At 43.1% G+C, this 13,446-nt stretch overlaps 1 protein-coding gene across 2 annotated transcripts in view; it reads right to left on the reverse strand.

Moving 5' to 3' along the window:
• REL (REL proto-oncogene, NF-kB subunit) overlaps positions 1 to 13,446 on the reverse strand; it is a 40,326-nt gene that overhangs the window by 10,236 nt on the left and 16,644 nt on the right. For both annotated transcript variants that reach the window (XM_040551441.1, XM_040551440.1), the window contains exon 4: positions 10,218 to 10,309. In XM_040551441.1, the coding sequence (XP_040407375.1) occupies positions 10,218 to 10,309 (92 nt within the window). The remainder of the gene's footprint in view (positions 1 to 10,217; positions 10,310 to 13,446) is intronic.

The following is a 13,446-nucleotide window of genomic DNA, read 5'->3' on the forward strand; positions in this document are numbered from 1 at the left end:
CATTTTTTAGTCTTTCTGGTGTTCTGAATATCTCAGTTTCTCCCAGTGTCTACTGTAAAAAGAAATCAAATCACCTTTCTGCTCTACAAGCCCGTGATCAGCAGTATTTCAAGACGAATACAGCAGTAAGCGCTAACCAAGTACGTACATAACCTCACAAACGTTAGGGCCCAGGGGAGTTCTGCCTGTGTGAACTTTGCAGGTTGTTGTCTGACTCAGATGTGCAGAGTGAAGTTTTATAATTTAATGTACTTCGTTAGCTGACCTGCTAACTTAATAGAAGAGGATCTTTAGAAAGCAGGTTTTCTCTGATGCTACACTTCAAGCTATGTGCATTTACATGTAAATGCTGACAAACTGTGACAGAAACGCAGCTCAGCCCCCAGACCAGAACCACCCCGTTGATCCTAGGACAGGAGCAGAGCATCACAGTGTGGACACGGCAGCCAGCACTGCCTCACCGGGTGCAAGAGCACTCCTTGGGTAACCGCAGCTTGTTCCAGAAAGCCTCCAAGTGGATACTGACACAGCATCCATGGTGTTCGCCCCTGCCCTTCTGTTAATCAGAGCCCTCCGAGCCAATCCTGGGTCTACATCACTGGCCGGCTCTTTAAGAGGCCAACCAAGGATGAAGCTGATGCCAAACACCTGATGGTGATGGTCTGCAAACTTCTGTTAAAACTATACTTGAGAGCATGTTCATGCTTGGATGAGTTGCTAGGTATGACGAGGTCTCTGCACCTCAGCACTTTGCGGGAACAGGCAGTGCTCAGCGTCACGCAGGTTTGGCAGACTCAGAGTCCAACTGCCTCTAGATGCAGCCTGACTTAGGCAAATAAGGGGGAAAGAAAGAAAAAGAAAGAAAAGGTGCGTTCTCTAGATTGGACCTTGCATAAGGGATAATCAGAAGTTTAACACTACTTTGTTCTCAGCTGTTCAGGTGACTCTAACCCCTGTTCTGACACTATGCCAGTGAACAATTAGCTCCCAGCTGTCATTAAGACTTACATTAGTGAGCTCTATCAGCCACTGATGTTAATTGGATCCAGCCCGAGAGCCCAAGCTGTAGTCAAGTTTCAAACCTCATAAAAATGAAATCAGGTACCTTTGCACCAGTCAACTCACTGCAGACAGAAGCCAAGCACAAGATCTGGATCTGGCTTTTGATTCTGAATCAAGAGTGCAGGCTGCGTGGCCGTGTAATAAAGTCTCTCTCACACTAAACACCAGTCCTGTGCTGCATTTTCCGCAGGTGCAGCAGCCTCTTTCTCAGAAACAAATAACAGGAGGCAAAGTTTAACAGAACTCTACAAATGCGAAAATATATTAGATAGGAGAAAATGAGTAAGTAAATGCTAATGTTCAAATTATCATGTTTCCTATACTGTGAACTTTCATAAGTTCCCAACAAACATGTTTGACAACTTGGTACAGGAAAGGTGTAGCGTGCCGATCACTGCAAAACATGGAATTGCTGTATACAGCTCGTTATATTGCAGCAAAAACACAGCTCTTCATTTGCATGTTCTTATAAATGACTTAATACATTATAAAAATCTGCAGTTTGAAAGAGGAAGTGCTCAGTCAAGACTGATTCCTCTTGGGCTATTTTTAACCAGATGAGAAGAACATAACAGTGCAAAAAAGGAGAACAAGACAGCTGCGACTCCATCTTGTGATGGCACACTTAAAAATATAGAGGCTAAATCCCATGCTTGCGTAAAGCAGCACACAGCTTTCATCAATTTCAAAACCTATTTCATTCACACCTAAAAGACAGACAATCATCCAAACAAAATAAGATGCTGTTATTTTTAATGAACATCTAATTCTGCTCCCTCTGAAGTCAATTTGAGAGTAACCGCTGACTTGAGCGGATGCTGGCTTACACCTTCAGAATATTAAAAACAAACAAGAGCGAGGCGGACAAACACTGACTAATTCCTGGAGTATGGCTGTGCAGAGGATGGTCATGTCATTCAGTGTTATTTCATCGACTTTCATACCAAAGGAGAGGAGACAGCATTAAACCCGACAAACCTGAATTTACTGAAGTTAAGAAACGCTGCTCAAGATTTGGGGAACAGAAAGGACTGGAGACAAAGAGTACGCACACCATCACCCTGTGCAAGCTCCACATATGCAGCTTTAGTGAAATCAGTGGCATCACACATGTGAAGCAGAAAGATTGCGCAATGCAGTATGTTTAGAACAGACACGGCAATAAAGGCTTGAACACAGCACATAAATAAGACGAAGAAGTGCTCTGCTTTTGGCAAGGGTTTAACTTCCTCTCTGGACTTCTTGCTGTGTGGTACCACACCTTATTGTCTGCATGTGAATCCGACCAAAAGAGCTGCAATCCAACCAATCATGTAAGCACGTTCCTGCGATGGCCCAACCTAATAACAAACTAGCCTTAATCTGGCAAAAATTCATTTTTTGTATTTATCCATGCAAACGGGAGTAAATGAAGTAACGTTTATAAGCACAGCTACTTTACAAGGGGAAGGAGAACTTTCAAAAGTAAAATGTAGCAAACACGTAGAAATAAAAATAATAATATTAAAAAGAGCTGAGAAGAACTGAAAATTTCTAAGGTAATTAAGAGGCTTGATACCACGAAATCCATAGAAACACAACCAAACAAAAGAAAACTAACATCACTCACCAAGATTCTGGCAACAGGATTTTAAAAACAGTATCTAGAGTTGGGTTCGAAGCTCGGGAGTACAGGCTCTTCTACCAGTAACGAGCTACAGTAACTAGTAAATCCTTTATAAATCTGTTTATGACGACTCTGATAGAAATATTGGTCCCCCAACTTAAAGATAATAATAATAATTGCATTTGAAAAAGATTCTTTACTCTCTTATCACAAGAAGAAACTGATACAGCCCCAGTGTGGACACAAAGACACCCCATACAATTCATGAACTCCTTCCACCTGAGCTGGTGAGCCCAAGCAGCACATGCAACACAGGGGTTAGGCTTGGGTTGTCCTTGCCTCAGAGATCTTCATCACTGAACTCCAAAACTGCTCTGTTGGGTTTCTACTGAATTATAGGGCTTCCTGTATTTGGCTTCTGTAGCACAGCTTTCTGGGTCCAGCTCACTAACACACAATTCCAGATTACGGCACAAAATTAAAGATGCCAATAGCATCTGGCCTCCTGTTTATTGATCTCTACTGCCTTTTGCTATTTTAAAGTCTTCATCATCCAAAACGATCAGGAGAATACCATTTACCTGGTGAAATTACTGGGGGATTAAAGGGCCTGATATTTACTCATCAGGTGATGCTAGAGGGAAAGTGAAAGTTTATTTTGAACACTGAAGAGCAATGACTTAATACGATACTAAATATTAGATATTAAATATGTTCCTCGCATACAGCCCTCCCTCCACCCAGCTTCTAGACTAATGATGTCAAACTTCTGGAGTGGGTAGAGATGGGAGGCACGTTAGCACCTAAACATAACTTGCACGGAAACTTCCAGGGCAAATGATGTGGCGTGACACATTCAGAGCTGGCTGTGCTGAGAAAAGCAGCACACCCTGCAAAGGGACATCTTGTGACCTTTGCTTCTTAAAGAGGGGCTGTGGGGGCGTATGAGCAACACTAGGTCTCAGACAAAGAGAATGACCTGCAAATAAAAGCACTTCACTGTGGAGACCACTCAGGAGCGCACATCACTAATAATCATGATGAGCTATATTCTGCCTTTTTTCTTACGCAGGCAGTGCTTTTTAATTCAGGGATATGCTGGGAGCTCACTTTCGTTTAAGCGATGACACAGAGGTGGTTTGCCTCCAGTGACCTCAAGTCCCAAGATACCCCCTGTAGCCCTGATACCTGCTGATCAGTTTAACCCAGCCTACGACAGAGGCTTTGCTGTAAAAGGGTGGCTTCTGCCCAAGCATCATTTCCAGCACTAACCTTGTGCTGGGACTAGCTCTCACGTGGTGAATCAGATCAAAGAACTGAACTGGTCTGGCTGAAAACTAACCTGACTGAAGAAAAGAAGAAAATATTTGTCTTCAGTCATCAGTCAGTTCCCAGGAACACTAGACCTGGCACAAGGAAAACGGTGGAAACAGATGCAGCAGAAGGACAGACTGCCTTCTGCAGTGCTGATTTATGCCACACTCAAATGGCCAGAGAAATCGGGCACAAGTGACAGCCCCCTCTTGGTGCCTGGGAGGCACAACTCGGATTCAGTTCACTCTCCCCAGCACACGTCCACACTGCAGCTGCAGCTCTGGCTGTGGCTCGTGAAGCTACATGGCAGGCAGCCTGCAGAAGGGGTACAGCAGGCAGGTGACAGCACACGCTAAATTGCCTGGGTATTTGACCAGGGTCTCCTGCAGCTGAACTCTACACAGCCAGAAGGGACCTTGCCAAATCGTTTTATGCTACATTTGCTGTTTCCAAATGCAACCATACTGATACAAAAGAAAGAAGAGAGAGTCCCGGTATGCTATTTACCCCTTGCTGACAAAAGCCAAATAGTATGCTCTCTCCTTTGTACCTAGGCTTTGGAAACTAGATGCAGAGTTGGGTGATAGGCCAGGCTCTTCGGCTACATGTCCAGGGGCATAACAGCATCTACCAGCACTTGCTCAGAGGGAGGAGCTGGGAACAAGGGCAGGGAAGGGCTGTGGCAGCGTTATGATTCTTCTACGGATAAATCCATGCCTGGTTTATACCTCTGTGATGCATGAAGAGATGAGTTCAATCAATGCTGAAGAAAAAAAAGACAACTTTTGCATGTATCTATAAACATAACATGCAACAGCAGAACTCAATAATTCAACAAAAAAATCAGTGAGAGTGCAAATGACTAAAATCTGGATGCTAACCAACAGTCAATAACTGCCCGATGGGCAATAGATTCCCAAACTAGTGAGGTTACATTTCCCTCTCGCATCTTACTTGCTGCTCTGGCGTAAGGAAGTGACATCACCTTTCTTTTTACAGAGGACAAAAGCACAGGAAAGGTGAATGACCAGGCTTGAAACAAAAGCTGAGGGAAAGACTCAGAATACAAATGTAAACTTCTGAGTTGGAAAAGGTTTGTCCAAACAATATTTTACTGCAGGTGGGTTCTCCTCCTAAGTCTGATATTTAAAAAAAAAAAAAAGCAACCATAAAATCGGAACAGAATTGAACACATATGCATCCCCCTCTGTACGTCTTTAAGACATACTTTTTAGCTACTTCTGTTTACAATATAAAAAAAGAAGTCTGAATTTTTTGTCTCTCTAATTGGCTATTTTTCTTTTTGTCTTTTAAGGAATTTGCAGAGAGAGTCCTTTAGGTTAACATCCAAGTTTCAGCATAAACAGCAAGAAGCATATGCATGAGGAACAGAAGAACAGAGGGCTTTCCAAAGGTAAAAGCTAAAGGAATGGCATGATCCAGACATTTAGCCTTCCTCTGGAGGATTCGCCCTGCCCCTCTTATAAAGCTGGCCGCTCTCACTTCCCAAGATTTTCAGCTTGAAAATTTGGTTGGGGTGGGGGCGGCAATACATATTTAATTTAAGGACAGTAAGTTTAAAATTTTAACATCTCTGGGACACTCACTACAGAAGACTGTGGTGCTTTTCTCTTTCTCAAGCCATTCCTCACTCCCCAATTCTTGCTCAGAGCTGCCTTTTGGTTCAGGATATTGGCCTATTCGCAGATCAGTGGCCAATAAGCCGCGGTGCAAAGTGCGTGCTGCCCTGCAGCGGGTGGGCTGGCGAGGGGGATCCTCGCGAGCCCAGCCCATGTGGGCGAGTGGCGTCAGAGCTGAGGGTCTTACGGGTGCAGCCGCACTGAGGCCAGCAGGGGAAGCTGCGGAGAGGGTGACGGGGCGCGTGGGCAGGAAGCCAGTGCGACTTGTGTGGGGAGCAGCCCGAGCGCGGCGCGGAGGCGGAGGCATGCAGGGGGTGTCGTGGAGACTGTGACGAGTGCGAAGCGAGCGTGGGGTCAGCTGCCCGCAGGCGGAAAGGGGAAACGGCAAGAGGAAAGACTGCGGAGGCAAACGGAGCTGAGTTAGTTGCGGGGTACGTGGGACAGCCTGAAAATTAATTAAGCGCTTATTAGTGAGAGCAATTACAAAGGAGCAGGAACCTTAAGCATATGTCGAGCTCCAGGGAAAGCCTATTTGTACTCTCGTGATCAATTGCCTGAAATCGGGCAGTTCTCCACGTTTCGCACTCCAAGCCAAGCCTAGGGTTTTCATGCTGTCATCCATTTAGCTAGAAAAAGGCTGGTCCTCTGTAATACAGTGCAAAGTAGAGTTTTCCCCTAAATTTAATGAACACATCTAGGGCCTTTCCTCATTGATAATTAACTTAGGTTATTATTAAGTCAATTGTTGTCTCTGCTTCAAGTCACACCCACCCACAAAAGCTCTTAGCTCAAGACTGGCTCTTCTTTTAATTTGAGTTGGCTATACATCAGACAGTACATGGTAAGACGAGGATATGGCACAACTCAACAGCTACGAAAAGAAAACAAACACCCTAGAAAGCAGACGTGGACCAGCTCCACTGGAAGAGTAACTCTGCTCCTTCGAAGCTGTGCTATTTGTATCGTCATCATGCCAAGGAGGCCTAGTTACGCATCAGGCTGCCAGTGCACACCATTTTCCTGGTGTGCTCAGGGATAAGAGACAATAGAGATTTTTGTAATTGTTTAGCTTTATAGGACAAAAACATATGGGACATAGCCTTGTGAGCAATGCGGATCATGAGCACGTCCAGTGATGGTGTGGTAAAAACAATTCTCTCTTAAGGCTAAGTCAAGAGGAGCAGCCTTCTGGCAGATCACTTGAGTGGCATCACAGTGAACTCACACAATTCGCACAGAGGATGTTTAGAACCTATACTGACTTTAACAATGGACAAATGGTGCCAGCTAACAGTGGGGATTTCAAGTGAAATAGCCTTACAGATACGCTTTCAGGGTGACTCAGATGTAGGCAGCCCCAGCCAGGCACACGGCATGATCTGCAGACACAGCCTTGTTATCACCCAGGAGTTTGGAGGTAGGCATCAGTCGCTTCAACAGCTAGGTAAGAGTGCAGGAGGAAATTATCTTAAACATGCATCTTTACTGAGGAAGTTCCTACTGCTGCCCATTATGGCCACGCGTGTCCATGCCACATGCTGTAAGGTGTGGAGGAGGGATGACACTGCCAGAGAATTTGCATTAGGACTCACTCTCCCTTCGCCACCCCAGCTGCCTGTGGCACCCTGGCTTCCCTGGAAGATGAAGGCCCCTTACACAAGGAAGTTTGGAATGCAACCTCGTGGACCTACACCTTGCTATTACTTCAGCCTTTACTGACACAGGTAATACATATGGCGGCAAGCTGGAGACATATTTTGTCTGTTAATAGGGCCTCTGCCTCAAATGGGGACTCGGGACAGGGATTATCTGACTGATCCAGAAGAAAGTGGGGAAGAAAAAGAAAAAACACCTAGCTCACAAACACCCTGAAGGCTAGTTTTCAGCTCTGTGAGAACTTAAATGTTCAATACAACATTTTTCACATAGCTGAAAAATACTGGCAGTCCTGCAGAACGTGATGTTCCTACAAGGAATGAGCAGCATTAACTTGCAACCTGCTTAGAGGATGCACCTAACTCTAAGAAACTTCACTAATTAGAAAAGTTGGATAACTTTCCGAAGACAAATTAGTAAATAAATGCACAGTATGGGATGTATACAATACAACCTAAACCACCTTGAAGAATGCAGTGATACTCTTGACCTTACAAAACAAGCCAACTAAACCCATATATAAAACTTTCAACCTTATCAAGCAGTAAGCATTATGGTGACTGCTGCTAGCGAAAACCTGTTTTGATCAGCTAAGCACACACAATAAAAATACTTCTGTCACTAATCCTGTTTTATTAAACCTTGGTCCTGCGCCCTTCTGGGCTCTGCGCAGCGTGGGACTGCCCTGAAGCAGCTGGAGGCCATTCTCAAGGCGGCTCAGCTTTGTGCTGACACGTTAACAAGTGCTGAAAGGCAATTACGCAGGCTGGGGATTGCCAGCAGCCCCTTCTCAGCACAAGCCCTGCCAAGAGCAGGGTGCTGCCCTGTGTGTCACCCAAGCGAGGCTCTCCCCTGCTGCCAGGGCAGGTCTCCCTGCTGTTGGTCGGGCAGAGAGGAGCCCAGGATCTGATGCTACCAAGTGCAACCAGTTGCAATTGCCCCAAAACGATTAGTGAACTTGGAGTTATGTGCCAACCACTGCAAGAGTCTACTCTCAAATTATTTTAAACATGTCTTTACTCTGTTACGCTGAGCAGCACTAAGAACTCTATGTGATTGCTAAAGCTTCTTTAGTGAAATACACCTACATAAAAGGATTTTATCATGTTCTTTTACTGCACAACATCAAGGGAAAATGTCAACTCATTTTTTACTTATGGAGTAAAACAAAGCTAGCCAAGAGGGCTGAACAGAAGAGTTCCTCTTTTTTGGTTCAAAATCAAGGTAGAGCTGGCTGAGTTAAGGTAACAGTAAATAAAACACTACTTTATACTCTTTAAATTGTGTTGAAGGACTAATTTTAAAACATGCTATTGTGTGTAAATTATCAGAACTAGGTTATGGTTTTGACGGACCATTAGCCTGACTACAAACAGCTGTTCTGAAAGAAAATAATCTAGAACATTTCTCATCCTGTAGTGAGTTCAACACGTTTCTTTTTGTCCCGTTCAGGACAAAAGCAAAGTATGTATTTTGAAGCTAGCTGGAAATCTAGCTCCCAACTCTCCAACAAGGGCCTTACCTGAATTTAGCATGACTTCTGTGGGTATTGAAAAGGGTTTGAAAAATCTCCAGGTTTTTGCCACACCTAAGCAAATACATAACTGCATTCATAATAATGCCTTCTCAGAGGCACTATTGGTGCTTGGTACCAGAGAAGCAAAAGAAGAGTCCACAGCTTCCTTTCCACAATTTCTTAAATTCTATAATTAGGGAAGACTATTAATAAAAAAGTCAGCATTGAAGCAATACAATTTTGAGGTAACAGTATGAACTTACTGTTAGCCTAAATGATTTTTATTTTAAATAGGCAGTCAAAAACTGGGGGCCTTTTAGGTTTTAAAAACTCTTCATCATTCTTGATCAGTAGAAGTTCAATGTGTCAGCAGTGTTAATGGTGCTATGTTTGCAAGAGGTTATTTATTTAGCAATTTTATCATTGTGTGCATTGGCTTCAGAATGAGGAAGTTAAAGGGTCTGGGATGTGTTTTTTTTCCTAACGCATGCACATTTTAGTTTTGAAACTCTTTAAAATGATTACTGACATAAAACATACTTTTTCTTGTAACTACAATACACAAGTACAAGATGTTCATACCATCAGCTGAAGGATTTTGACAAGAATGTGGAGAAATTGAAAGGTGTAAATCATACTTTACATAGTACAATCCTGAAGAAGATTGCACTTCTGTGCAGTGAATTCAGATGTCAAAGAAACCTTTCTCTACAGGATGACCAGGAGCAAGAACAGAATTCTGTGCATTGATTTACCAATCATGTGGCTGTAAGATGCATTGGTTCAGCAAGTTGATCTGAGGGAAAACTTTTTTTTTTTGCGAGTTGGTTTTCCATTGGAGCATCTTGCTGAGTCTGTTCACCATGTAGCCACACGGCTTCTCTACTTGATGTGAGGGAAGTGGTAGGAGTGCGTGACCAGGGATGGAGGGAAGGGCAGGATGACGCCTTTTGAGAGCAGCCCACAGCTAGGTCCGATCAGCTATCATGTAAAACTACAGCCTGTGGGTAGGTCCCTACAGGTGTGGTTCTGCAGCAGCACAACTTGCCCCTGACTTGACTGAAATCAGTACTGCTGTGGATTTCCTTATTGCCTGTACCAGCTCCCATGCTGTAAAATCAAGCAAGGAGCAGCATCTGCACCTCTCCTGCAGATAGCACCCTATCTGCAGGGTGGGATGGACAAAAAAAGGCAGCTATCCAAATAGATTCATAATGTGATGCCAGTGAGAAAAGACCAGGAGGGGCACAGAAAGAGTAGAGTGTTTCTCAAAAAATATAAAAATTGGGGAAAAAAAAAAAAACAGCAACCCATTGCTCTACCACAGAAGCAAAGGCAGGACAAAAATCAACCAACCAACCAAAACAGTAACATCCTTGAAAAGAGAACTTTCCTTTCAACCAACCAGATAAGCTCTACTCACCATTAAAAGGGTTGATCTTCTTCGAGATTCGTAAGGAAATTGATTCTTTCAGGTCTCTCTTCTTCACACACTGAATGCCCAAATTCTGAAAACTGAAGCACATATGGAGGGATTTCACAAAGTAATAAAATCCTCAGTGTAGAAGAGTGAATAAATTATTTGCTGTTGAACAATACTGTGATAATATATGCTATAAGAAATGAAAGAAAATGTTTATTTTGAGAAAGTTGTAACAGGTCTGAAAAGCAGGGATGCAGTTTTTCTAAAAAAAAAAAAAAAAAGAGCAGAAACAGAATAGAAAAATACCAAACTAAAATCCTAAAGAGGAATATATATTTCTATATTAAGAATTGTTACTCTGCAGTAAACCCAGTGATTAAAGTTTAAATATTCAGTCTCGTGTAATTGAAAGTGAAAACTATTTTTGTAATCAATAAACCTGCTAGTGTGCACTAGTTAAAAATGTGTGCTCCTGGTTTTATCAGGGAATATAAATCTTGAACACTATTTTAAAGGTTTTTAAAACAAGTAAAAACAGGTTTTGAAATCTCATGTAGTTATGGAAAGGTTCTGAAGAGCTGCAGCTCTTCCTTATTTGCATAAAAGTGCAGGTCACCCCGATGCAGGAGGTGGGGGGAGTCCCAGGCGAGCTGACTCTTTCCCACATGGAAAAACCATGACATCATCAAAGCTGAGTGGATGTAAAGCAGGAAGTAAAAAAAAAAAAAAAAAAAAGAAAGAAAGAAAAAGAAAAAATACATGTATATATAAATTAAAAATAAATAAATCCATGTTTCATAACGTTACAATAAACTCAGAAGATAAACTGTGCCAGTAGGCTCTGACGATCTTTCTCCAGAACTGGCAATTTCCCTTACTTTGAAATGCCACAAAAGTTTTTAACTTTGTTTTTTTGGTTATGCCTAAAAACACCTTAATCCATCTAAATCCTTCCTCCCACAACTCTCAGGGGTAGTTTTATGTTTCCCTGCTCTAACCAAGACTATCCAAGTGTGACACTGATTTTGATTCCCCTAAAGCCCCTCGCCTGTGCCCAATGTGCTCTGTTCAGAGGTTCCCACATCCTCTGCAATCAGACTGCACTTCCAGAATCTGTACTGTAGAGGAATGCATAAGCTTCCCTTCCAACTTGATAGAGTGACCCAAAAGAAACTAAACCACACTAGCATGTCACAGCTCAGTGAAGCACCTGGACTTCACGTTGTGGCTACTGACATGGGAGATTTGTAGCATACCTTGGCAAGCAATCCTATTTGTAGGGACTACTCCTTCAGGGCTCGATCATGGCACACACAACTTTTTTTTTTTCCCCAAATACCCACTTTATTCTACTAATTCAGTGTGAAGCACACTTCACGCCCATGAACAGACCTGCTTCCATGCTACAGCCCCAGACTGCCACCTGGTAGTGCCAGACTCTCCAGCAGTCCCCTGCAAGTGGCAGACATCATGGAGCACAAATGCAGAACTGGCCTTGAGAAAGCTGCGTCCAGCCACGCAAGGACTGACAGCCTTGACTCTGCGCCTTTCAACCATTGTGAATGAAACCTCTCAGGGCGAGAAACGAGACTTTTAAGTGCCCCATAACTCTCAGATGACAAACGTTTTCTAAAACATGCTCTGTCACAGTGAAAGTGTCTCTTTAACTATCGCTGAAGGGAGGGCTGGGTCAGAAAAGAAACCGTCGAGAACCTCAGGAAGCCTGCGGGGTTTCACATCAGTGCAAGCTGACAGGAAGCAAGCAAGATAACGAGAAGAGAGGGAGAAGTAGGAAGAGAGAGAAAAAATGAAAGGCACTTGGAAAAAAAATCACCTATGATATCATCCATGTAGAGAGAGTGAGAACTAGGAAGTAAAAATTTTAGTATACAGGCAGTCACATGGACTCAACATTTGTACTTCTGCCTTGACAGCTGGGCCACGGAGGGCTCTGATCAAGTTTAGGCAGCAGTACCATGATCACTATACAGCAGGAAGAACAGAAGACTGTGTCCAACTGCAACTACGTGGGGATAGTTAAATAAGTGGAGTGCAGAGTAATTGCTCAGACCAGCCCCAAATCTGGGATTAATAATTCCAGTTACACAGAAATAATTGGGATTTTTGCTCTGTTTGAGATGCTCAGCAGGAGCACACAGCCAGAACCACTACCGAGAGAGGACATCTCCTGCTCACTGGTATTGTGTGAGGCTTTTCTCCAACATGGACTTGAAGGGAAGAATGTGGACACTGAGTCACCAGCCACAAAAAGGAAAATGACTTTAAACATCCAGATCCAATTATGGATCATGCTGTTCTTTCATCTTAAAGTAACCAATGATTTGTTAAAAAAAAATGAGTGTACCAATGCTGGAAACATTTCAAAGAGAATATTTAGAGCCTCTTCTCGTCAGAATCTCGGATTTCAAGCTCAATTGAAGCTCACAGTTGTGTATTATCAGTAAAGGTAAAGTAGCCCAGACACCATTCTGTAAGAAACTAGGAGGCCTATAACCTAAGAATATTGAGAAGAATTCATGGATTTCATGATTTCAAACAATCACTAATGCCTTAAATGAAATGGAAGCACAGCATTATGTCAAAGAACAGGATTTGATGCGTGCATATAATGGAAATGAAATTACAATTTACAAATAAATATTTGCAAAGCATGCCAGTGCTTTTTGGTATCACATCCTACAGCTAATAGATTCAGGAACAGAATCTCTGCAGGCTTAACCTTGTGCAACAAAACGCCAAGAGGAAAAACAATCAACAGTGTCTTCCTGTGCCTGGTGATTGCCAGAAAAGGTGTTAGGCAATCAGGCTTTTTTGCTTCAGATCAGAAGCCACAGAGATGAGAGCAGGAAGTGGGATGGGCTACAACAGCAGACATTCTTCGACCTTGGGTGACGAAGCTTGATTTGAGAAGACAAAGGGGAAGCTGGTGAATGGATGGTCAGAGGAAGGCGCGAGGCCCCTTACCAGATTAAGATGTCTACAACTGCCTTTTAGACAAGGTAAAGGGAACTCTGCAGGGAGGCTGATCAGGATGAGGTTACAACAATCAAAATGGGAGGTAAGTGCCTGACGGGACAGCTCTACCTTTCTAGAGAGGTATTACGGTGGAAAAAAAAAATAGAAAAACGACATTTACTAATCCTTTTCTACTGTTTATCAATAGGAGAACATTGTAAACAGACCTAGAAACAAAAAGCTACTAAAATCT

Source organism: Cygnus olor, chromosome 3 (genome assembly GCF_009769625.2).
Source record: "Cygnus olor isolate bCygOlo1 chromosome 3, bCygOlo1.pri.v2, whole genome shotgun sequence".
NCBI lineage: Eukaryota > Metazoa > Chordata > Aves > Anseriformes > Anatidae > Cygnus > Cygnus olor.